At 39.7% G+C, this 25,144-nt stretch overlaps 2 protein-coding genes across 4 annotated transcripts; both read left to right on the plus strand.

Moving 5' to 3' along the window:
- Window positions 1-220: 220 nt before the first annotated feature.
- LOC148426496 (uncharacterized) lies at window positions 221-10,841 on the plus strand. 3 transcript variants are annotated; one of them, XM_088411734.1, is made up of 11 exons: window positions 221-345; window positions 3,321-3,402; window positions 3,605-3,662; window positions 3,813-3,880; window positions 4,525-4,822; window positions 6,100-6,330; window positions 6,401-6,424; window positions 6,597-6,649; window positions 6,808-6,921; window positions 7,935-8,151; window positions 8,401-10,841. In XM_088411734.1, the coding sequence occupies exons 2-11, from the start codon at window positions 3,352-3,354 to the stop codon at window positions 9,600-9,602; spliced, it is 2,316 nt and encodes a 771-aa protein (XP_088267860.1). In that variant the 5' UTR covers window positions 221-345; window positions 3,321-3,351; the 3' UTR covers window positions 9,603-10,841. The 3 variants fall into 3 exon arrangements, with proteins under 3 accessions (XP_088267860.1, XP_088267861.1, XP_088267863.1); XM_088411735.1 differs by having other exon boundaries at window positions 7,935-8,139; XM_088411737.1 differs by having other exon boundaries at window positions 7,935-8,016.
- A 4,291-nt stretch (window positions 10,842-15,132) lies between these two features.
- LOC148426497 (protein S100-A13-like) lies at window positions 15,133-24,527 on the plus strand. The gene is made up of 3 exons (XM_088410924.1): window positions 15,133-15,447; window positions 23,074-23,195; window positions 24,169-24,527. The coding sequence occupies exons 2-3, from the start codon at window positions 23,076-23,078 to the stop codon at window positions 24,322-24,324; spliced, it is 276 nt and encodes a 91-aa protein (XP_088267050.1). The 5' UTR covers window positions 15,133-15,447; window positions 23,074-23,075; the 3' UTR covers window positions 24,325-24,527.
- The last annotated feature ends 617 nt before the right edge of the window (window positions 24,528-25,144 follow it).

The following is a 25,144-nucleotide window of genomic DNA, read 5'->3' on the forward strand; positions in this document are numbered from 1 at the left end:
TTGTGTGTGCTAACTAAGCAGCGTCAATCCAATATTTACACTTCGGTGTGAGCAAATTATTGTTCTCAACGTCACCTGCCATACGTCAATCATCCTAAAAACTTCCCCAAACACAGCAGGAGTGAGGGCGCGCGTAGATTGGTCGTTCCGGAGAAGAAGAGGTGGGACTATGTCAAATGTAGCACGTGATTGGACGAAGGAGCGTTCGGCTTGTGTGAGTTTTGAAGGCAGGTTTTTCTGAGCTAACAGTTCTCAAGTTGGATGGACAGGAAGACTGACGAGTACCTCGGAAATAAGACTGTGTAACGCCGCCTGGATAAATTAAAAAAGTGAAAGATAAGGAAGGTAAGAAAGACTAACAAAGGGTGGTTGTTGAATTAATAAACTGAAACTTTAGTTTGGTTTTGTTCGGTACGTCGTTTTGTTAGTTTGCTATACTCCTCATCAACCTACGGTCACGTTTTGTTTCCCACTCGAAAACGACTCAAATTATTAATCACAAGTGTATTTAAGAGTTTTTTTTGTTTAATTTATTTGTCCTCTACGTCAAGGTTTTTGACACTCGCTGTCCTAAAGTAGCCTCCAGGGTTTAGCTTATTTCTGTAATGTGCGTGATGCTCATCTCCCACTGGAATACTCCACTTGTCCCACTGTCCCCACGCGAGAGTTGGTCAATTCTCGTGAGATTCTACAGTGAGGAACGATGTGATCGTAACGAGTAAAACTAACTTTAAAAAGGAGGGGGCGGGGGTTAGTAGCACAAAGCAAAAGTCCTTATTTATTTTTTTTTTATATTTGTGGTTAATTTTTTTTATGACATTCTAGTAAAACTATTACTTAAATATTTTACAGACAGAACTTTGGCATTAATTCCCTACAGAACAAATATTTTTGTTAAGATGTCAAGCCCACTTTATTATTGTCAAAATGGTGCCTCAGCCTGTGTCTATTTCCTGACCTTTTTTGGTAATACTTTCTTGCCCTTAGTCTTCAGTCGTCCAGGAAGCACAATACTCTTAACGTAGCTTGTTAAAGCACAAATTCAAGACTTCCTATGCGACCTGAACCATAAGTAACGGAAAGCCAACAGCTGGTAAATCTTTGAACTAATCCAGCTGTCTTCAGCTGTGCTGCATGCTCTTCCTCACTTCTGTCTCCAGTCAATCTGCAGGCAGCTATATTTAGTGATTATCTATGTAAGCCGTCCCACTATATGCTTCACAATGCTCCTCGGACCTCAGGCTAGTTTCTCGTGGGAGAGGGGACCTAAATTGCAGAGCATGGAAAGGAAGTGTGTCAGTACAGGGAAAATGTGGCGTTAAATGTGTTCATGGCTGTGTCTTTGATGTACTTTATGATATATTTAAAAATATTGCAGTGTCACACTTGGATTTTCCCAAACACGTGGAGTATCGTGTGGTCAAATGAAGCCGAGCTTGAACTTTTCATTGACAATAGCATTTGCTTGCTTATTTAGCTGAAATACCAGATTATCTGGTGGCTTTAGGAACTCTCTTGAAGATGTCTGCCATCTAGTGGTGAACATTGTTACTACATTATAAATATGATTAGCAACAGTTGCTTTTTTGTATTATTTATTTATTTGTTTATTTATTTTTAATAACTGATGGCAATTGCAAGATCAAGTTAAGTTACTTAAGTGTGCCACGCCAAATCACAGAGTGGGTTTAGCCAAGCCCTTTCTGGTTTTAACAATAGTGTGCTTCTAAAATTTAGGTTAATGAGAGAGCTGCTGTGAGTCATAATTTTTCTGTCAAAAGCGACATGGCCTGTTTAATTCAACCCATCTCAGGAACTGATGATTTAATATTCACAAACCACATATTTTTGGAAAGGCAAGTCATCAAGGATAACAAATCTGTGGTTATCGAAAAGATTTATGCATATTTTAGTAACTTGACCTTTTGACCAATAATTTGGAATTTTGAAATTGATCTTGTAGTCCTGTTTCCAAGATTAATTTTTTAATCAGATTGTTTTACATTCTCTGAAGCAGAGGTCCCCAACCGCTGGTCCATAACCCGCTAGCAGTCAGTGGTTCAACTGTTATTGGGCCACATGGGCTGAACCTGAAATAATGAACTTTGAAATTTCTGTTTTATGTATTATCCGAGTCTGACAGATATATTATTGTTAAAAAAAAAAAAAAAAAAACTTTTATTTTGAAAATTGGCTGGATTCATTTTGGTCACTTGAGCGCCAAAATTTTAGTCACATAGAAGTAAAATGAATAACACTTCTTTTGGAAAGAGAAAAGGCCCAGTCAAGAGACAGGTGACGAGCCTTCAACCTTGAAAAAAAAGAAAGCTTTTAACAGGCAAAACTAGGAGTCCTAATTTAAAATCGTGATTTTTTTCGTGGTAAGGACTTTGAGCAGAACCTCCAAGCCAAAATGACCCATAAACTGACAAGGTGATTGGTAATGGTGATTCCCCATTGATATAATTGTTTTTGTTTTGTAAGATTAGGATTAAATTAATATTCATCAAAGGGGCCACACCCCCTTTTCCTACAAATGAAAACATTTAGTAAGTTGTAGCTCCCCAAACCCTGCTCCAAATGACTTAAAATTTTAGATTTTGTGTTCCGCCATCTTTATCTATAAGTCTGCACAGTTTCGTTAAAATCCAAATTGGCTTGGTTAATTTTTTCATTTTTTGGGGTGTGATTTGGCATTTGAATGTAATATTTTCTATTCATTTTGAAACTCTTTCTTTCTACAGACTGATGAATTATTTACATTGTTTTCTATGGGAGGTATAAATAGCACCGAATTAATGGCAGCATTCTGGAACAAATTTGCCTCTTAAGTATTTCCCTTGTATGTTGTTGCGACTTAGTTTGTTGATTTCATTGAATAGCCGAGTAGTGTTGAAATGCCGATTCAGCCCATTCTGTTGTCCTCACAGCATGGGCCAGCCTTAGTTACCCGAAACTCAGCCCAAACATTTCCCCCCTGCTCGTCAAAAGCTAGGGTGACTAAACTCCCACAACACACACGAACTACTAATGGCAAAACTAAATGGCCTTTGGGAAAGCCACTTCCTGTGCACACACGCATACTGGAGACTGGTGACAGCACACTACAGTAGCTTTTTATTGTTGACAGAGCAGGGAGAGGCCTAAGGGAAAGTACTCAAATCTTGCGTGTGTATTAATAGACAATGTAAATGCGTTCAACCTTTAGCACTGGCAAGCTAACGTTGGACAAGAGGGAGGTTCGTCAACAATAAACATTGGTTGCTCTCTGATGGATGTTGTTTCAAGTAATACTCTCTTTTTGTGTATGTTTGTTGCAGGACACAAACACAGCCTCAAAGGGGCGGGGCCATGTCTGGCGGCAACAGCGCTAACAGCAGCTGGACTATCGTCAGTCCAGAGGTACTCTCAAGTCACTAAGCCTCAATTCAAGTGCAGGTTTTACAGCATATGGAAAAACTACTCGACCCAGTTATGCTTTATTTTAGGTCGCCTGATTATGCTGTGGTTTTGTACTCTTTTCTCTGCTCTCTGGGATAATCAGTTCCTGTCAAATTACATATCGTCAGTTCAGTGTGTATTTGTTACTTGTATTTCATAACAGGAAACTGTTGCTGAAACTGTGAGGCCTCTTGAAGAACAGACAAAGACTCATGAGCAAGGTTTCATTTCAATTTCTCTTCATTATTATTTGCATACTGACACTATGACGTCATGGCCATTGTTGCACCCTTATAAGGAAAACATAGAAAATGCTTATTAGAATACACCCTTTTCACGTTTTTTTTGTTTTTTTTTAAATCATGATCCAGCTGATGAGCCACGTAAGCAGCCACCAGAGGGTGCAGAATCTCCAAGTACCTCTGTGGAGGATCATCAGGTCAGATAACAATACAAATATATATATATATATATATATATATATATATATATATATATATATATATATATATATATATATTTTTTTTTTTAGCAAATCCTCAGATACAAGTTATTGCCCAAGTCAGGATTAGTTCTCATTCTAGGAAATAAATGTCTGTAGAGTTGTTAAAAAAACATGACAGCGTGTATGGTTTTACCTTTACTTTAGCAGATTATATGTATGCAGGTGTTTGAATTCAGCAAGCATTAAGTCATTCACTTTTTACTTAGCTTACAATGAGTAAATTAAAGGATAATGCACCGTGTAGATTTGTTGCTGTTCTAGCTTCTTTGCCTCGGTTAAAAAAAAAAACATACAGTACATGTGCAACACATGCTAACTCCCTTTTTGTTTAGCACATTTTTTCCCGTGAAATCCAGCACAGTTAAACAAGGGCAAAAGAAAGTACTTCACTTAATTTCCATTTCTAGCTCCAAGCCTTCTATTGCTCCAGTATTTGTTCATGTTGAGAACAAATTTGAACTGAATGAAAGAAAAGTCAGAAGTAGAACTTGACATTTGATAGTTTAGGGCAAATTGGAACATTGCTTATAAAAGTTCATACTAATGAATTTGGATGACCCTATGTATTTTTAAAACAGGATGCAAATAGGATTAAAGGAGATCCAGGTGATGACTCCCAAGCAGATCATCCCCCCTCCATGCCCTCATCTGTCACAGATGCCCCCATTCCTTCAAGCGATGCCCAGTTAGAGGCTGCACCTGATTGCCCCAACAAAGACAGCTTCTCCGACTCCTTGAGCCACGTCACCCCCTCAGCTGATGAGCCCTCGGACTCGCTGATGAGCACGGAGACTCTGGGTGGCGTGGAGGATAATGGACCTTGGGAGGAAGACCTCAGGGAGGAAGGGGAGGAGTCAGACCTTTCAAAACACACAAGTAAGAACAAAGAAACTAAGGTGAATGTATTCATTGAACTGTCGATGGGGGAAGGTGTCTGTTATAGTAAGTTAAAGTGAAGTTGGAAACATAATAAAAATGGCTATTATGCCTGCACTACATAATGTAAGATCATCTTTAGTCTTTAGTTTCCAACGAAAAAGAAGAGAAAATGACCTTTTTGTCATAGGTAACATGTCAAGACTTTTTTCATGACTCAAATATAGTACATATTTATTTTGGAGCCATGAAACTGATTGCATTGCTTGCCATCTTTTTGCAATGTCCTTTTGTGAGCAATAATTTTAATAAAGTACATTGTTGTGATTACTCTTAGTACATTAGTGGTTTGCATAGAAAATGTAAAAAAAAATAGTGGCCACCTCTTCTTGAGTATAGACACCACATTTGAACACCTTAAAAATGTTCTGTAATTCCCCAAATACAACATGCACCTGTGTATAGGATGCACCCTTAATTTTGGGGTCAAATTCTGGTATTTTCAATGTTACGACAATGAAAAAACTATAGCAAAACAGAATGAATCTCATTTTTTGTAAAGTCTTCATATTTCCTTGTTTTCATACCTGTAAGTTATTTCTTTGTTGGGGGTTAATTTAAGTGTGTTTCAGATTTCCCACATTGTGAGCAGTCACTGAATGCCGCGCCAGTGTAATATTGAATACAGCCGAAGCAGTTATTTTTTCCTTTTCCTCGCGACGCAGCTCGAGTTTATTTTGCCCATTACACTAAGTTTCGCAACATAAGACCCCGATTAATAAGTCAAATGGAATACATTTCCGTGTTCTCTAACCAGAGCACACAGCTGCATACCTTGCCACTTTTACATGATCCTCTCCGTTTTAGTAATATTCCTGTGTGTGAACAAGAATGGACTCGTATGTAGATTCATTCAGCTCTCTTCTTTTCTTGAAAGTAATGCCTTAACAACCAACCTCAGCTAACATGAGCTGCTGCTAACAGCCAGCTGATATCCACTGTCTAGTTTGTACATTTACGGTAATTATTATAAGTGATTTGTTTCTTTTTTATGTATTTTTTATTTTTATTGGCTTCCAAACTGGTGGAAATAAAAATAGAAGTGCATGTGTTTAGACATGCTCAATGTCAGGTCAAGGAACCTAGTTTGGAGAGGATGTGGTCGATTTGTTGTGGAGAGGATGTGGAAAAGTGTTGTTTTTGTTTTTTTTTACTGGCATTGGTGTGACTTTCAGTCCACAGCATTTGATTGCAAACAATATTCCACTTCCCTACAGGCTCCCCGGAGCAGCCAGGATCGGACGAAAAACAGGCCGAGGACACGGAGTCCGAGAAGAAGCGCCTCCTGGCTTCTCTGGAGCGAATCGGGAGGATAGATGAGGAAGAGGAAGGAGAGGACGACGAATTCCAGCTGCCACAGCAGAGGCAGGATGACAACATGTTCTCTCTGAATAAATGCATCCTAGGCGCTGTCCTCCTGGTCGTACTTGGGACCGTCTTCTTCTCAGGTGGGTGTGTTGGGATTTAGCCCAAATTGGAAGGCAATGAGCTGCTATGTAACATGTGATATACCTGCAGGTGTCTTCATGGACCTTGATGAGGGTAAGCTGTGTGTCAAAAATCCTCTTGAAAGATGATAATGCTTATTGCACCCACCAAATGGAAATTAACATGAAACTCAAACTGATGTGTCACTCATTTATGTTCACATTGTTTCCCTTTGCAAATGAATCATTGTAGATACGCATTGTTAACCATGTGCAATGACTTTTAGAGAGCGCTGTCAGTACAAGGGAGGGGAGCGATTCAGAAGAACCAGGAAAACAGGTCATTCTGATGCTAATTTGTTTACTTCTGTATTCAGACTTTTGTTGCTCTCATTTTTGTTTTATTCATTATACAAGCCATCTACCCCACTTTTATTATTTTCAGAACGTATTGTGTATATGTTGTAAAAGCTGTGTTTTTGTATTTGCCTGGCTTAGGAGTGGCTTCATCAAGAGGCTATTCCACCCTTAGTAGATGCTGACAACTCGGAGCTTCTGACCAAACTAGCCAAAGATGACCAGCAGATTTCAGTGTTACAAGCTCAAATTCAGGTGTGTCTCCTGTGTGCATTTTTTTTTTTTTTTTTTTTTTGCTCAAGAGCATGGAGACACGTCTGTAAATTTACTGTTCCAAAATTTCCTTACGGTACTTTAAAAGTTTTTAAATGTGACACAGTTGCTAAGCTGTCACTTTCTGAACTCAATGTCAGCTGTTTGGCCATAAAGTTCCTTCCTATAATCTGTGTGGCTTTGCAGACTTAGTTTAGTTTGGAGTCAGCTCTCTTTGACACTTAGGCATGTGAGCAAACCGTTTCCATATCTCACCCTATCCTGCTTTTGTTTCTTAACAAGCTGCGAACAAGAGCAAAAGATGTTGGCCATTTCTAATATCAATTTAACCTGAAAGTGTGTAGAATGTAGTGCCATTTAGTGGTGAAATAAGAGAATGCAGTCATTTTCGAGCACACCCTCTACAGTGACCACATTTTTCAAGCCTACCACCTATATTCACAAAGTTCTTTTACTTCGTATCCACAGCAGAAAGATGGCGGTGAAACAAGTCAGGCTCTTGGTAGCATGGCACGATTCATCTGATACAATTTGCGATATCTGGACCGAAAATTAAACGAAAAAATTGACAGAACCTGTTTATTTGGCTTGAAATTCATAGTGGGTTTAAAAATGAATTGTTTTTTAATTTCATCACTAAATGGCACTAAACTTTACACACTGTCACTTTTGAACAGAGGCGCCACAGCAAAGCAAACACGCAGACTGCTGTGTGAACCCAGCTCTCTGTCAAAGAAAAACACCTTTTCCTAACCCTAGTTTCAGCAAACAAGCACTTCTTGCCCCAAAACACTCTTTTAAAACTGTTTTACAACCTTCCTCAACAATGGAATGTTCATGAAGCAGTTAAACAGTGACCCTAACATGTGAAGGTCACATATTTCCCAATGCTTAACGAGCATGGAAAATTTAAGTGATTTTTTTTCTCTCAATTAGAATTTTTCCCCTCACGTTTAATCACATTGGTGACATGCTGACTTTTCCAACTCATCCAGGCGCAAAACGAAGAACTCAAAGCGGCCAAGGGGCAAGCGGCTGAGGGCGAAATGGAGCGGCTGCGCTGGCAGGAGGAAAACAGTAGGTTGAAGTCCAAAGTGGCATCTCTTCCCCTCCTCGAGAAAGAGAACGAGAGGCTGAGGAAACAATTGGAGACCCTGCCGACACTTCAGCACCAACTAGAAACTTTGAGATCCACTGTCAGTAAGTTGACAGGTGTGGTGGAACCTTGGGTTGTGAAGAGAAGGAGAATAGTTGGAAGATGTGTAGCAAGCTGAGCCCTGAGCATGTTGTTTTCAGTCAACAGCAACGTGTTTTTAAAACTTTAAATTGTTTGTAATCATAATGACGTTACCAGATTAATTATAGACAAAATATATATAGATTTTTTTTTACTGCTGAAAATGGCATTAAGTATCCTTTTAATCATTTCTGATATACTGTACTGTACTTGTTTGTCTGCAGTGCCTCCAAGTGGTCATTTGGCAGACGGACAACAGAACGTCAAACTTGAAAAAGAGAAACATGACATAGGTGAGAAGAAAGCGCGAAAAGAGAGAAAGAAATCCGAATGGAAAGAGCACAAAGATGACACTGGTGAGAAGAAAGAGCAGAAAGAGGGCAAGAAATCTGAATGGAAAGAGCACAAAGATGGCGACAGAACAGAGTGGAAGGAGAAGGCAAGTGGAAAACGTGAGCGTGGCAAAGTGAAGGAAGATGAAGGAAAGCGTGAAGAGAAGGACTGGAAGAAGGAGAGCAGAGGGGATGAGGGGCAGTCCTGGAAGGAGAGGAAAGAGTGGAAGAAGGACAAGCCTGATAAGCAACGGAGAGGAAAGGAGGAGAAGGAGTGGAGAAAAGACGAAGGCCAGACTCACAAGGGGAAGGACAAGTGGAAGAAGAACGGGAAAGATGGGATTGAGGAGCGTGGCAAAGAAAAAAACTGGAAGAGCAACAATAGTGAGAAAGGAAGAACAGGAGAGAGGAAACACGTAGAGGACACCAAAAAGAAAAACGGTAAGAACGATGACAGGAAGCAGTGGAGCCCGAATGGAAAAGGTGATAAGGACCGCTGGAAGAATGGAAACGGACAGAAGAGGAAAGAGGACAACGGAGAGTTGAAAGGGGACAAATCCAGCTGGCATAAGCACAAATTGACCGATTCCCATCACAAGGAGAACATGTGGGCCGGGAAGAAGACTCCTCAGCAGTCCTCCGCCGATTCCACAGACTACTGGACCCAGCAGAGGAAGCGCCTCCACAGGAAGCCCAAAGAGCCGCAGCACTGCCACTCGCAGGAGGCCTGCGCACAGGCCGAGGGGCTCCACCCCGTTCACTTTCCCGAGTTCGAGTCGCTCCTCCACGCCTACCTGGCCAAGGCCGAGCAGTTCGGCGTGGACCCCTCCAAGCGGGACGAGCTGCGAAAACTGGCCGCCGAGTTCTTCCGAGACGGCGTCTTCATGCACGACCGGGTCAACTTTCGCAAGTTCGTCAAGGACGTCGCGGATATCCTGGAAGACATGGTGGAAGGGGACGGCGAGGAAGACAGCGAGTTGGAGGACGAGATGGAGGCGTTCGGCAGGGAGGCGCTGGAGAAATTTTTGGTGGCCGGAGGCGGAGAGCAACGCAAAGGAGAGTTGAGGAAGGAGAGTGCACGAGCCAGTGGCTGAACAAGGGCGGGACTGAATCCATCGCTCAAAAGGGAACACTGGATGGTTGAAGACTTTTTTTTTTTTTTAACTTTTTTTTTGGCATGTTCAACACTGTCCCACCGTTTCCAGTACATTTGATCCACCGCAGTACTAGTCTCATATTGTAAAACACTTTCCATTTTGGGTTGCAAAAACAAAATTCAATTCAAATTCAGCCATTTATTCAAAATGTCTCTTTTGGGAATAGCTATACGTGCTGGCATGGCCAACAAAATTACCACCTCATATACATTAGCAGTTGGCGGCTACCTGGTAGGATGCCCGTTTCCTGTTTACCAATTTCCTCACCCAGTATTGCAGTGTTCCCTCAACCTTTTGAACCACGGCACATTCTTAACATCCGAAATATCCATTGCACAACACCAAATGTAATGTTACACAAATTATTAATGCAGAAATAGTGATAAATATTATCTGTACTTACTCAAATTTTCTTTATCGTATTGATGTTTGATTGAGTTGATAGTGAATTGTTTTGTCGCATTGATATATGTGAATAATTAGCACGGCAAGTAAAATGCAATTGAATTGTTTCCAATGGCACACTGGTTGGGAATCACTGCATTAAATGGCCCATTTACACTCAGTTTTTTTCCCTTTTCATCCACTTGCCTACATAAGAAAAATCCATGTTACAGTTATAGGTTATTGAGAGCAATTTAATAGAATCACACTGCCTGCAAGTGTTGCACTTTTTTTTTCTAAGTAAATGAACATATTCTTCCACAGGTTCTTTTTTTTTCTCCTGCTGCAGCCTTCGCCACTGTTCAGTCTTATATTGACACAATGCAGCTTGAATTATTTGAGTAGGTTCCCATGGTGACATGTCTGGCACTGTTGAAGTTTTTTGTTTTTTTTTAATAGCCTGTTTTCTGTTAAAATATTTGTACATATTGCATTAAATGCTTACAAGTACGATAACTTATTTTTCGAGTTAGGCACAAAAAAGGCACAGAAAATATTGTTTTAAGTTTGTCCCGCTTAAGGTACATGAGTCATGCTGTGCACAGAAGTCCTTAATTTCTGTTTTATTTTGAAGGTAACACTATTAATAGATTGTTTACTTTTGCTTGCAGATAACAGTATGTTGTCACATATGTTGTGTGACGGCATTCAGACTTGTTTTGTTGTTGGAACCTTAATATTTGCCACCGTTACCATGGCGACAGTTTAATAAAACGTGTGCATCCAACTGTCTCAAGGCCTTTTCTGTTCTCACACAAACCACAGTTGGGCCGCAGATGTATGGAGTTAAGATGTCAAAAAGACGTATTCGTGTTTAACAACTTGTATGAGTGCGACCCACGAAATTGTATTGTTTACTCATTGAAAACTTGCAAGAGGAAAAAGTATTTGAATACATCTCTCGTTAGCATGACTATGACCTCATGAGACACGACTTAAAGTCTTTGCATGAATCTCGCAGATCCACAGATCCAAAGAAGAAATAAATGCAGGGGCGTGTAAGTCGGGTCTCGCGAGGTAATAGTCGTGCAATCGAGAGTTGTATTCAAAATACCTTTGGGGCGCATTCTATAGAGAAATGTTTAAACATTCCGAGACACGTTGATTTTTTTTTTTTTTAAATTGATTGGTAACTCCAAACGTCCATGTCTTCTAAATGTATTGGTCAAGTTGTTTGATTGACGTGAATTTGACAAATTTGAGGTCATAATTTTTATTTATATACTGTACATGGAAAATAATACAAGTTGTTTTCATCGCCGGAAGCGCTTTGATACGATTTCCGGTGCACAATTATCGACACCTGTCGCGTTCCATCCAAGGTAAGAGTTTTTTTTTTTTTTTTTTAAATTATGATTGTGATGAAATGTTCTTTCTACTACTACTTAAACTTGTATTATATTGACTTTTAACTTTGTCTCTTTGACTTATTATATTGTCTCTTTTTTTGTAAATTTGAAGCATATCAGGAAGCATGTATGATTCTCAGAGTTTACATTTTGTGTTTTATCGGTGATTTCACCGTTTAAACATTGTCAGTGCACGCGAATGTAGGAAAAAGGAAACGTAAACGTTACAATCAAAATTGAATTACTTTCCCTGATGACTTGCTATAATATAGTATGGCTTTCTGAGTTGCATTGGGGTCCATGTTTGTGAGATCTGTTGCTTGGCAGGCTTGTCATGTTTCTTGCCACATTTAAAATCCGTTTTGTTCTGATTTTTACTTGATTGCTGCCAAATTTACGTAATCCATCTTCTATGACATACTTTGACTTCCTCCTCAAACAGTCTTCATTTTACTCCATGACTTGTGGATGTTACAAATCATGTTGAGAAAAAAATATATAAATGATTTAGCTTGGTCTGTTTTTGAAAGTAAAATAGTGTTTTTTGTCAGAGGTTTACTTCAAGAATTCACTTTTTACAAAATGCTATTCAGTTCTTTAAAGATCCCACCAGCCTTTTTGATTGATAATCCATAAGCGTGCATAGGTGTAACTGCACTCTTCATCCACACTGATGACTCAGAAAAGGATGTAGGAGACCTGAAAACTTCTGCAAAGTAGGTTTTGGATGATGAAGCCGCAGAGCTTGTTAGCGCTATAACTGTCTCCCTAATGCACATCCTGTCTGGGCTTTAGCTGAACTAATAAGGCTTGTCAGCCCCTGAGCCCAAGTGGCTCGTTCGCAAAAAGTTTTGTCTCTACCGGCACTGTAATTGTACCTGTTTTATGACTTTCTTTTCGCTCCTTCCAGCATTTCACTCCTTTTTTTTTTCCCCGCTCCCTGAAGAAGAAAGGTGTGAGCAAGGTGATTGTCCATTAATGTCTCCAAACTTGACGAAACCATTTGTGCAATGGTCTATTTTCTAGAGTCACAGTGGATATTGCTCAATTAGGGTGTGATTTATGTCTGGAGTTGGCCTTTACATCCATCCAGGAATGCTCAGGGCTTAATTTGCGTCTTTCATCAGAGTGTTTGTGTCCCACTTTTGAGTGTATGTTGGTAGAAGTATAAGGAATAGACGTACTGAGAGCAGGGATGCATTTGCTTCAATTGTTATGTTCTGGGTGGTGTTTTGTTGTGTTTTAGTTGGGGTAAGGCTTTTCTGTACTTTTCTGCTCTGGGTTTTTGGTGGGTCTGGATTCTGGTTTTGTTCATGTTTTCTTTGTGTTAGTGTTTAGGTTTAGTTGTTTAGGTTGATTATGTCCACTTTTCCTTGTCAACCCACTCACTTGTGTTAACCAATCAGCTTCCTGCACCAATTGTCACTTGTCCAAGTATTCCTTGTTGCCTAATAGGTTTGAGTGTATTTAGTTTCCTGTTGTTTAACTTCTTGTCGAATCAGTGTCGTGTTAACTCGCCTGACCTAGTTCTGGTTTACCATTTTGTTGAATAATAGCTTATTGCACTTACGGCCTGCCTCTTAGCGTCCCTGCAATTGGGTCTACAATCCCCACACTCACTGTCCCCTGACATCAATATAATGGTGCCAATATAATATACATTGATGTATCCCACAGAGCTCATACGTTGATACCAAGATGATCGGTTAATCATCAGTTTTATGTTTTCAACTGTATCCGCAATTAGACCTTGTGTATATACGTATTATCTGATGACTTCAATAATCAATGGGATAAACTGGAGAATTATTTTTGGTGACATAATTGTGAGTGTGAAAGTGGCTCAAGTACTGTGGGCAGAACAGAATCAGGACATTTCTGTTTCGGTGGCATGTGTTCACACATCTCTTGTGGCGTCACGCATTTTTCGGATAATTAGATGTGTGGCAAGGTCAGGGCGAGCAGCTGGCATTGAAGCTCTCATGTTAAACTTAACACCAGTAGCAGATTTGGTCGAGAAAATATGGTTCTCTTAGTTTCATTCATCTGTAGTATATGTGGTGATGGCAATAATGACAAGAATTTTCAAGTTGAAGCATTTGTGTCAGTGGATGTGTGCCACTTGTAAGGATCAGCTACACAAATTGAGCAATGTAATTTTGTGGCATGGTGATGAAGTGCTGCATTCAGGTAAAAACTAATTTCTATTATAGGGACTTGTTGCACTCTTTAAAAAAAAATCCAAGTTTTGTGTGTTTTTTTTTTTCAAAACAAAAAAAAAATGGCGCTTTGACATGGCAATGTATAGTTGTTCTGATTTCAACTGTTTAAACTAAGGGGTGATACATTTGCTGTAATTCTTGATTTTGGAAGCGCTTTGACCAAAGCATTGCACAGATGTCTTTTTCTACACATGGGAACTGTTTTAAATGTTCCTCTTTTCAAACAAGACACCTAATGGTCTGTTTAGTCTGCTAGTAAGTACCTGCGTAGGCAAACGGTAGGGCAGCAATTACACAAAGTTAAACTGGTGACTCACAACAAAGGGGCCCTGTGTTTACAGTCATTGGTGTGTCCTGACAAGTTAATTAAGTCCAACATTTTTTTATTCCTATTTTTCTTAATCAAATCATTTTTGATTTACTGCATTATTACTAACATTAACACATTATTTTCTATAACTTCGGTGGTAAAAAGGCTGGAGCAGAATTTTTGTTCATGCATGCAGTTAACAGAAATGGCCACTAGATGAAGACAAATTTACAAATCCTGCATGAAGAACATCTGCTCGTACTAAAGTCTCCATTAATTTTTGACAGTGACATGTTTACTGAATTGTGCTCCTTCCCATTGGACAGGGCTCAACTCCGAGCAGTACTGGCAGCTGATAGGGCAGCAACGCCGGAGGGAGTGATTCAACCAATTGTGTGACGTCATCCACTTGTGCATGCAGGTTTGACTTCAATGTAATGAAATTGTGTTTTTCTTGCAATGTTAGCAGCAGCCCTGGCTGTTCCAATTACACCCCTGCTTGCGCGCGCACACACACGGGCACACACAAACACACGCAAACGCACATATCCAGGCCGGTCAGAAGTTTAGAAACACGTTTTACCGAAAATGAAAAAAAAAAAAAAAAAACACTTGCAGGTCAAGAAATTCACGCTAACTTAAATTTGCACAACTGCACTGAAAGTCATTTCAGGTCATAAAGCTTTACCCATCTAAAAGCTGTGCAAAGATGTCATCCAGTGGTGCAACGATGAATGATTATTGAATCAATTGATAATTATTCATCATCTGGTAAGTGTTTGGACCTAAAATAGTCTTAATCCTATGAAAAAAACAAACAAATCAAAACTGATTCTGAAGGCATTTCCAAACTAGTACTGTACACACAATGTTGCCAGGCCTATTGTAATTGTGTGTGTGAAAGAATGTGCAGTAAGACTTTCAATGTCTGTCATGTGTAAATATATGTTAGAAGGAGTGTTTAGTGGTGATCTGTGTTGTGTTTTTGTTCCAACTTTAAATCCCCCGGTGAGCAACCATCTTCCCATTCTTTGCATAAGTGAGCAAAGTTTCAGGGTGTGGCGCTGACTGCATCTGTGAGAACACACAAACACACATTCACATGCACACACACACACACACACACACACTTGTTCTAACTTGTAAAAGGCGCAGGAAAAAGTGGAAAATGAGAGAAAAGGTGATCAAAGGAGTAAAAAAGGTGCTGTAGTTGCAGGCCAAGATGAGCGGGAATGTCAATGGTTGCTGGGGCGAAGCAAGCGGCGGGCGCCCCCGTCCACATTCCTTCTCCCCCGCGCATGCACACGCCCTGTGACAGTGAAAAAAAGTTGGCCTCAGCAGCAAGAAGTTAAATCACGGAAAAGATATGTGCCGCTGCCTCATCTAGCACAGAGCAAAAAGAAGAAGGAGCTGCTGCGCTTATTGTCTTTTCTTCCTCGCTTCCTCAAATCTGAACGGTGAGTTTGGCTTTTTTTTTCCCCCCCTTCTTCCCCACCATATATGTTTTTTTTTTTTCCCCTGACAGTTTTAATTGTAGCTTCGATCTCGTAAATGTTGCATCGCTTTTTTCTTACGTGCTCATTGAACCATCTCGGCGGATCAGGTTATCCTCGGTGGTAAACGAACCCCTGTCCCTTTACACGTCCAGGGAAACCCAAGCCGTGTCACTGTGACTTATTCATGAGCCCCATGTCACTCCTGCCTCTGCTCATTGTGCGCGTTGTCAGCATTAGTTTGGGCTACATCTAAACACAGGGCCCCCCCTTCTCACAATATCCCCCCTTCATGTCTCCGTTACGCAGTTTTGGCACATGTGACCCGGATAATGGCGGTCAGATTTTGCGTCTTTCTTCTCCTTATCAGTGTTTTCTTATACTCAAGTGTGTTTTATGCATGGGTGATGTCAGGGCAGGGGAAGTGTAAGAGTCACACCTTTTTAATGCCGACAAAGCTCTTAGGGGTGCGAAAGTGTCTTAAATATCCTTTGGAACATGCACTTTACCCTCAAATAATAAAAAATAATAGTACCGCTCACTTTGAACTGATATTTAATGTTTTAAACATTGTGTTTTTAAACTTTTTTATGAGCTAAGGCACACTATTTTCTTTGGAAAAACCTTGAGGCACACCACTGTGGTTTTTTTTTTTTTTTTTTTTTTTTTAAACACCGTATTAACAATATAAAGTCATTCTAATCAAAGTTTTATCAACAGGAATCAAATAAACCCCTTAATCTCTTGTCTCAAAGTATTGTACTGCCCCCCATTGGTAAAAAGTATTTATTTCATAATTATTCTGCAACACATGCTCTCACAGGCGACAACGGCACGTTATGTTTCCACAAATAAAGTCAAATTGGATTATTTCCTACGAAACACCTAAGTATATATCACAGAACACTACAGTGGCATAGTGGTTGAAAAACACTATTTTAAATAACCTGGCTGTATTATGTGAAGAGAAAGAATTATTTTACTTTGCTCTTTTAATGTGAGTCAGATGGAGTTCCAAACCTCCGAAAAACACAAAACAAAATGTATTGATACTCATTCACTGCCAGCCCACTGCCATCTATAGCTGTCAAATGGCAGTAAATGAGTGCAAGTAATAATTCTGACAGTCAATAAAGAATGAATTTATGGATCGAATTGCTGCATTTAATGTTTTTTTTCTTTGCTTTGACTTGCAAGCAAAAAAAAAAAAAAAATGAGATAATGGCACATTATGGCGGCAATGAAGTTGACGTGCTTCTCAACAAACAGCAGTTTGTCAGAGTGAACACAAACACACACATCGCTTCATGCACTTAATGCCACTCCCAGTTGCAGTTTACTGGCAAATTAAACCCTCGAAGGGTCTTTTCAACTTTGTGCTAATTAGGCATTGGGCGGTATCAGATTCTGACGGTATGATACCCTTGATCAAAAATACCACGGTATCGCAGTGTCGCGGTATTGACGTTACGGTGCAGTGTTTCGCTTCCTCTCTCTCTTTCAGTTAGCTCACTGCACGCTCGCAGCATACAGGCAACGGTCGCCTGATATTTTTTGAAAAGCCAAACTCTTTCCACACCTCCGACTTGGATGGGAGAAACGTTCGATTGGTTTATCACATAAAGCGCTCAGCGAAAGTAGCGTATGATAGCATGTGAGCCATGTTACCCGCGGTAGTTAGCCGGCCAAGCAGGAAGTGCAGCTGTTATGTGATTGGCCCCTGAAGCAGAGGAGGACTCACGTGATATGATCCACAATTGAGAAGAGGCTCCTACTGCGTGGTGGCTTTACTACATTTGCGATACGCTTTGTGTTTCATCAAAACCGAGTCTATCCAGACCTCCGGCCAAAGTGGAGATTTTCCCAATCATGCCGGTTTCGCGGTTGCGTGTAAACAGCTTTAACAGGAGATTTGCGTCATCGCGTTACTTTTTTTTTCCCCGCCAAAGATGCAGATACAGGAGGTGTCAGAGGCCGAGGTTCTTTATGATTGGACAGAATTTGGCGACACTACTGCCGCCAAGCGACCTGGCATGCTTGTCAATGAATGAAACCACACTGCAGGATTGGTGTCGCAGTGATTTCTGTAAAGGGACAGTGTGTGATATTTAGACCGTTTTTTCATTAAAAAGGAATAAATTAAATGTTTTTAAATGTCAAAAACCTTCAAAGAAATGTGTTCTTAAAGACCAGTATGAACAGTATGTTTTGAAAATACTTATAGGTCTAGTTATCATTAAATTATATTATGTGGAGGGTGGCACTTCTCCGGAGGCGGACATGTTTGTTAATAGCGACAGACAATGGTTAATGCAGCACCTGCAGCACCCCCTGCTGTCCATAATGAAAAATGGTCTAAATCTTACACACTGTACCTCTAAAAAAACAAAGCAATATGGACTGTGGGTTTTTTGTATGAGACATTTGCAAATAATTATGAATGACCAACCTCGATATTTTATTTTTTTTATAATTAATTTAAACCTAAATATATTCTATGGGATATTAATTTGTGCAGTAAGAACCGCAGAGCTAAGTTAGCCAATGTCGTGACACACTGCCTGGAGCAACTTACCAACTTACTAACATACCAAGGCATTCGTGTCCATATATTATTTGGCACTGAAAGGTTTATTTTGAAGTTCTTTGGCCTACGCACCACGTTTGGGAGCGTGTTTTAGTATCATGCAGGCCAATAACGTGGAGCTCCTTCTCCTCTTGAACTTGATTGTTAAACAACCAAAAAAACAGCCAAAATATACATCTCATGCTGTGCAAGAAATTTATGCTGTTTTTTTTTTGTTTGTTTCACAATCAAGTAAATGTAAGTATTGTTATATTGTTGGTTTGTATGTGTCTTTTAACTGTTTGTGTTTAAATATGCATTTCTTAAAGAGTAACGGCTCTGTGACACATGTACACCAACAATATCGCAATACTTACATTTATCCCCTATGAGCAATGGCTAGTATTTCTTTGTTCTTTTTTCTTTTATTTGTGGTTCCTTCTTTTTTCTTTTTGCTCTTTTTTTCTTTTTATCTCTCTTCTTTGCTGCTCTCATTCTTTCCTTTTTTATCCACTATGAAAAATGACTAGTGTTTTTTTATTTCTTTTTTGTTCTTTCTATTTTCTTCATTTTTTCTCTTTCCCTCTTTCTTTCATCTTTTATTATATTGTTTATCCTCTATGCAAATTGGCGAGAATTTTTCTTTCTTCCTTTCTTTCTTTCTTTCTTTCTTTCTTTCTTTCTTTCTTTCTTTCTTTCTTTCTTTCTTTCTTTCTTTCTTTATTTCGATCAAAGCATTTGAAAGTCAAATATTGAAAATATTTGGGAATGTTTTCCTACCATGAATCATGTACTGCATATTGCGCGTGTGTTTGTATTTGATAAGAATGAATAGTTTTCAAAATGGCGGAACTGACTGCGTTTTACGTTCAGTCATTAAATGTAGCACTTTTCTACATGTTAGTGTTCATGTTTTTTTTCCAAACAAAATATTGAGGTTAGTAGTTTGCCTTTGGGCGCTCCTAACCTGCTTTGCCTCAGAACTGGTTTCTACTTGTCCACCTTCGTCTCGCAAAGCCGACTCTACAATGTGACAGACACTGTGTCATGTACAACGCATGTATTTGTTTGCTTCTCCCCAGTCTTGTCTTCTCACACTCACTCGTGACATTCAAACAGTGTGGCATGACCAAAGTTTTGTTCAAACATTCAAACTGGGAGAGACATGCTTATGAAATACTTTTTGCCAGCTCCTATTAAATGGATAGAACTTTAAGTACCAACTGGACAAAGCAATAACCAAATACAAAAGTTCTGCTCGAACACTGTGTTCCAAAACGCTGCGCAGCCACTGATTTTTATTCATTTTGGATGCCAAAGAAATTTTTCCTGTAGGAACTAACTGTAATAGAAAAAATCCATTAACGGCCCAACTGCCACCATTGTAAAACTTTTTTTAGTTGGTTTTTTTAATGATCTTGTCATCCTAGTATCAAGTATGTTCGCTGTCAAATGAACCCAGTAGAGCACTCTAAACATGACTTATATGGAGGAGGCATAATAATTCTTCTCATTCATAACTATAAAATCCTAGTAGATAAAAGAAAGAAGGTCTTCAATTTACAATGCCAGTTCTTCTTAATTGCTTTGTATCTGTGGCCTCCAATTGTTTTCCCATTCAAATAAGTATATTATACAGTTAATTTGCCTGCTTCTGCATCATCATTGGTTAGATAAACAACCATCCTGTCTGATTTGCATACTTATTCAGGTTATGTCCTAAGCTAGCTACTGTCCAAAAAGCTGCATGTGCACAGTTAAGGGCGTGGTCCACTTATTTGGCCATTTTCAGCATTAAAGTTAATATTTTATCAATGTTATTAACTTGATAACTACGTTATTTTTTTATGTACAAATAATGCAAGTCAAAACGTTTTCTACTTATCGGCTGAAAACAAGATCGTCTGTGCTCGAGGCTCGAGTAACGATCACGGCTCAGCTGATGATCATGTGACATTCTGAGCTGCCATTGTTACCCGAGCATGCAGTTAACAAAAAATGTGTTTTTGAAAGTATTCATTGTACATGGAAAATAATTGTCATCAAATTAATTATAGGCAAATTAGCCTTTTTACTGCTCAATAAGTGGACTATCCCTAAACTGAGGTTTGAGGAAATAGAAGTATTTGTAAGTAAATTTTGACTTTTTTTTCCAGTTTTTATTTTGTCTTAAATACACTGTAATATTCAAAAGTATGGGGTGACTTGCAAATTTTCTTGTGTAAATAAAACAATTTGCTAACACGAACAATGTCCAGATTGCAAATTTCTGAGCATCTTCAGTTCAAAAGTTTTTTTTCCCGAAATATGTGACCCCAAACTTTTGAACGCTAGAGGAAATACCTTTTCCATGCATCACGTTTTTGTGATCTTTCACCCCCTTTCTCTGGTATCCAAGTGTTTTTTTTTTTTTCATTGAATTCCAAGTACAAGTCCGACCACAATATAAACCGGGCCTTGCTCAAGCCCAGTGAGTCACGCTTGAGGGCAAACCACGTGCTAATGTGCACACAAGAAGGCTGCCTCGTGCTTTTATTCAACTTTACTGCTGAGCCACTTTCTTTTCCTTCCAATTTGCTTGCAATTCTTCTAAACTGGTAGCAGTCTGTCAGGAGTATGAATGTATGGCCTACGCAAAGACACATATGTAAATACACACACCAACCCGTCTACTGCCGTGTTGTTGCTCCAAAGGTGCTGGGACAATTATAGTAAACTGTTAAATAATTGAAAAAATGATGGTGAACAGTAAGCTGATGACAGATGCTCACTAGTATGTTGGAAAAAGGCGTGGGTGTGTGCTTATTAGGGCTTCCATGAAACTCAATCCCGATGTGCATTGGGCCTCACTCACTCAGTAATTAGGCTAATGCAACCAAAGTCCTAATTGTTACTTCTTTGGATGTGTGTATGCATGTGTGTGTCTTTTGGGTGTGGACCAGCGCTTGTGTGTGTGCTCAGCGCAAGCATTGTGCTGTGACATCTGTGTCACATGGGAGAGTTATCTGCAGTTCCTAGGCAACAAAAACAACAACAAGATGGCTCCCAGCAGACAGCCAATCGTCATTGGCTAGGCTGTTTCCTGACAGTCTTTTCCTAGTCAATCAGTCAGTCAGCCTTTTTTTGTGGAAATCTTGCAGTGAGGCCCTCCACCGCACTGCAAGGATAATGATCAGCTCCGCATGGGCGGCTCGGAGTTGGATGCACGGCAGCTGTCTTCCAACCGCAGTTGGCTTCAAATAGTTCCGTTATAAATTTGGAGGATTGTCAATACTGGGCAAACTATGCAATACTAGTCAATGTAATAGTCAGTCGGAAAGCGCTGTTGTCTATCACCAATTTATACTAATGCAGAGGTCATGTTTACCGTAAAAAAAACTTGAGCACCGTGCATAGCAAAAAAGAACAAAAATGATCTAAAAAAAAAAATCTTTGATCCCAATGACAAAATACTCTTATGACACTTATGAGGAAAAAAAAAATCTGAATGATTGTCAGGACCTTTGAAAATTGAGACCTCAGGCTGGGAAAAGTTGACCAAGTGGGGTAATACTTTAAATAGGTCAACTAAAAATATTGGCTTCACATTTGAAAATGTTTGGACCACCGTTTTCCAAAGAGACCTTTCTAGCAGACGTTTGCACTGTTGCATTCACTCTGTAATGTACATTATTGCCATCCACAGGACTGAAGTGGAATAGTACTGAGTATTTTTTTTCCACTTTGTTGCGGGCCATTTGAAAGCGCCAATAAGCAGGCTCCTCATAATGATAAGAATAATTCTCTGCTCAGCTTGGTTTTGTTTATATTTATTACACAACATGTCAGCAGCTCTGCTCTAAATAATTTTAATTGCATTTCGCAGCTTGTGTTATACAACATCTCGTCCCTATACAGGAAGAAAATATTCTCTGGCTGTGACAGGAAATTATGTAATCGAAAACACAGAGAAGAACAAAATGGAATCACATACAGTATTTTTTTTTTGTCTGTTCACCAGGACTAAAAGGGGTGTTCTCATAGTACTTTGGCTTCAGCCACATTCCAAAACAACGTTCATGTTTGGTTTATTTAAGACTTTAAATTGTCCGTGGGTGTGAGTATGACTCGCTGTTTATGATGATGATGTGATTGGCTGGCTGACGAGCAGACCAGGGTGTACTCCTCTTGCCCGAAGCCAGTTAGGATCACCTAACTGAAGATGTCTTCCTTATTGTGTGCTTCTGTGCAACCTTTCAAGATTGCAGATTCCGGGCGGGACTTGTGCAAAACTAATGTTGCACGTAATCTGCCTAGCAACAAGCGACTGCGCAGAACATAAATCCTAGCAATTCACGCCATCATTGCTCCTAGCTAACTTTCTATAAAATGCACTAGGACTGTGTACACATAAGCCAAGACCCTTTGTAACTTCCACTAACAACCCAGGTTAAACTTAGCTCCTCCAACTCAAAGCTCAAAGTTGAGATTCATCACTTCCACTTCTTTGACACCAATTCCTAATTAGACAATGCCTTGACAGCATCTTAGGCTGTTTCAAAATGGGAAAAAAAATGAAAGTGTGAATTTATCATGACTGGATATAAAATACAGTACATCTTAAGCATTAAAGTGTACAGTAGGTGCAAGGGAGGAGTGTCGTAACAGGCGGACAGTAGTGGGTAATCTGAGCCAGATGCGCCCCAAAGGCATCTTGGGGATCAGATGTCCTTCGCCAGAGATCACGGCCCCCATTGTGTTCACCTTTCTTTTTCCTCCTCCTTCTCTTCTTCCACCGCTCACTCATGAAGCACTATTCCCACCCCCTTCCTTGAGAATGCTGACATCACCTTTTTGCTGAAGACAAATGCCATTTAATTGCATTTTTGTTATTTGTAATGATAGAAAATGCGTTTTGTATATACTGGAAAAAAAAACCCTTAAGATTGGATATTAAATGATTTGATCGTGCGTAAAATGACTCATCAGACAATAACAATTACGGTATATTGATTCCTATTTAATGTGATTGCTGTTTTCTGTAGAGATGGAGTCAGCCATCCAGACATTGGTGACCACATTTCTTAGTGCTACTAGAGGCAAAGAGAACATGGATGGGAAGTCCTTCCAGAAGATGGTAAAGAAACACCTTGGCAGCGTCATGGAGGTAAAAAAGCTCCCCCCTCAAGCAAAGACCTGACATTTTATAATAGGCACGTGAAGCAATAAACCATGATCAAATTTTGATTGGTGTTTCTGGTGGATCCAACAAGAAATCTACAACCGCTGCTGTTGAGGGAGATTTGAGAATTGCTTCTAGTGTTGGTATCCCCAACTGGAACCCTTGAGCTTAACTCTGTCCGAAGATCAATCAGGACCGATCAATAATGGAATTAAAGTGTTTGAATTGACAAAAAAAACTAAAGCTTGGGTGTTTTTGCATCCTATTTAGATGGGCCAAGCCATGCATGCCCAAATCACTAAACCAAGTTGCCCATCAATCTCCCATCTCCATTATTCCGCCTATCTTAATGCGACCTGCGAGCACTTGCTGCCGACAACGTGACACTCTAAAGCAGCCAGTGGACTATCGTAAGACAAGATGCATTTTCGCGGTGTAAACATCATTTACACTAACTGCAGGTTGCGATTGTGCCGGATAACCACTCTCCAGCCAATTCATATATAATAGGGGAGGGGCTAGTCAGAGATCAGTTCTTTAGCCACACCCCTCAGGAAAACTGAAACAGTGAAAAAAAAAAAGAACCACTGCTGTTTCACCACAGTTGAAAGCTAAGTATTTTTCAGCCTTTGCATAGTTTTAGCAATAATCTTGAAATACCGTATTTATGATATATGCTGTAGTAAAAAAAAACAAAAAACAAAAGTACATTTCTTGGTCTTAGGTGTGTAAAATTTCACTTTGACTGTTATTGTTTGTAATCTGAGGTCCAAAAGTACACTGGTTCTTATTTTTCAATTTTTTAAATTTTTAGCATCTGTTTGCTAGCTTTTTTTTCTGCATTTCCTTGTTGTAATCTTGTGATACTAACCGTAGTTGTGATCATTTTGACCATAGTGAACTTTGCATACAGTTTAACCCTAATTTCGCCTCAAACTCATCTTGTGATTTATCGCAGGACGCAAACAGCTCGGCAGCCATCAAGGAAATGCAAAACGGCCTGGATGAGAACAGGGACGGAAAGGTCAGCTTTCAGGAATACCTCACTCTGATTGGCTACATCGCCAAGGCGGTCAGCGAGAAGAAGAGCCCATCTAACGCAGCGGCGTCATAGACGGAGATGCGTTCGAGGCCACGCTGCTTTTTTTCCGTGCTATGTTTTATTCTACCCCACACAGTTACTGGCCCTTTTTTATCAAACCATCCTCGTAACATGCTAACGTCCATTTTGTATTCAAGGCTCCCTCCATGTTGAACTCCAAACATTGAAGAAGTTCCATGTCAATGATGCAATTAAAGCTTTATACTGACACCGCACTGATACGGCGTCATTTGTGTGTCCAAATGCGTTTGCCGAGGTTCCCCTGACGTGCGTGTAAAATTAGCAGCGTGCGGTTTCCCTAACGGACATCTAGTACTGCAACTAGATCCTAACGCACAAGAGATGTGCAGCCATTGTGCTTCATGCGCTGCTCTGCAACAATATACCTACACACACACACAATGTGCGAACAAGTATTGCATGGAAAGACGTGTAATGATGGCACTGCAGTGCCAAATTTTAGACCACCTGAACTTGTTTTGTTTCAAAGTACTGTTTTTTGCAATGTGCTCTAAAATTGTCCACGTTATTACAGTGGCATACTTGTGTGTGACGCGCCTTATGTTTTTCAAAATAGAAACTACAATCAGTCGCTGCATCGGATATTTAAACACAAATGGTGCAGCAACACATGGAGAGAAGCGGTGTTTTGGGTGTTCTATAGAAGCTCAGTTCTTTTAATGCATATAAAAGTTTTAAAAAGACAAGATGAAATTGCTTCCTTATTATCTAGACCAATAACAGGATTTAGACTTGTGTGACAATTTTTCCTCTTTCCATAATTGTTCTCTGTTGTCATTAACTTGCACACCAGCATGATGTTTTATTGCAT

This window comes from Hippichthys cyanospilos, chromosome 3 (assembly GCF_059441005.1).
Source record: "Hippichthys cyanospilos isolate Australia breed blue-spotted pipefish chromosome 3, RoL_Hcya_1.0, whole genome shotgun sequence".
Taxonomy (NCBI): Eukaryota; Metazoa; Chordata; class Actinopteri; order Syngnathiformes; family Syngnathidae; genus Hippichthys; species Hippichthys cyanospilos.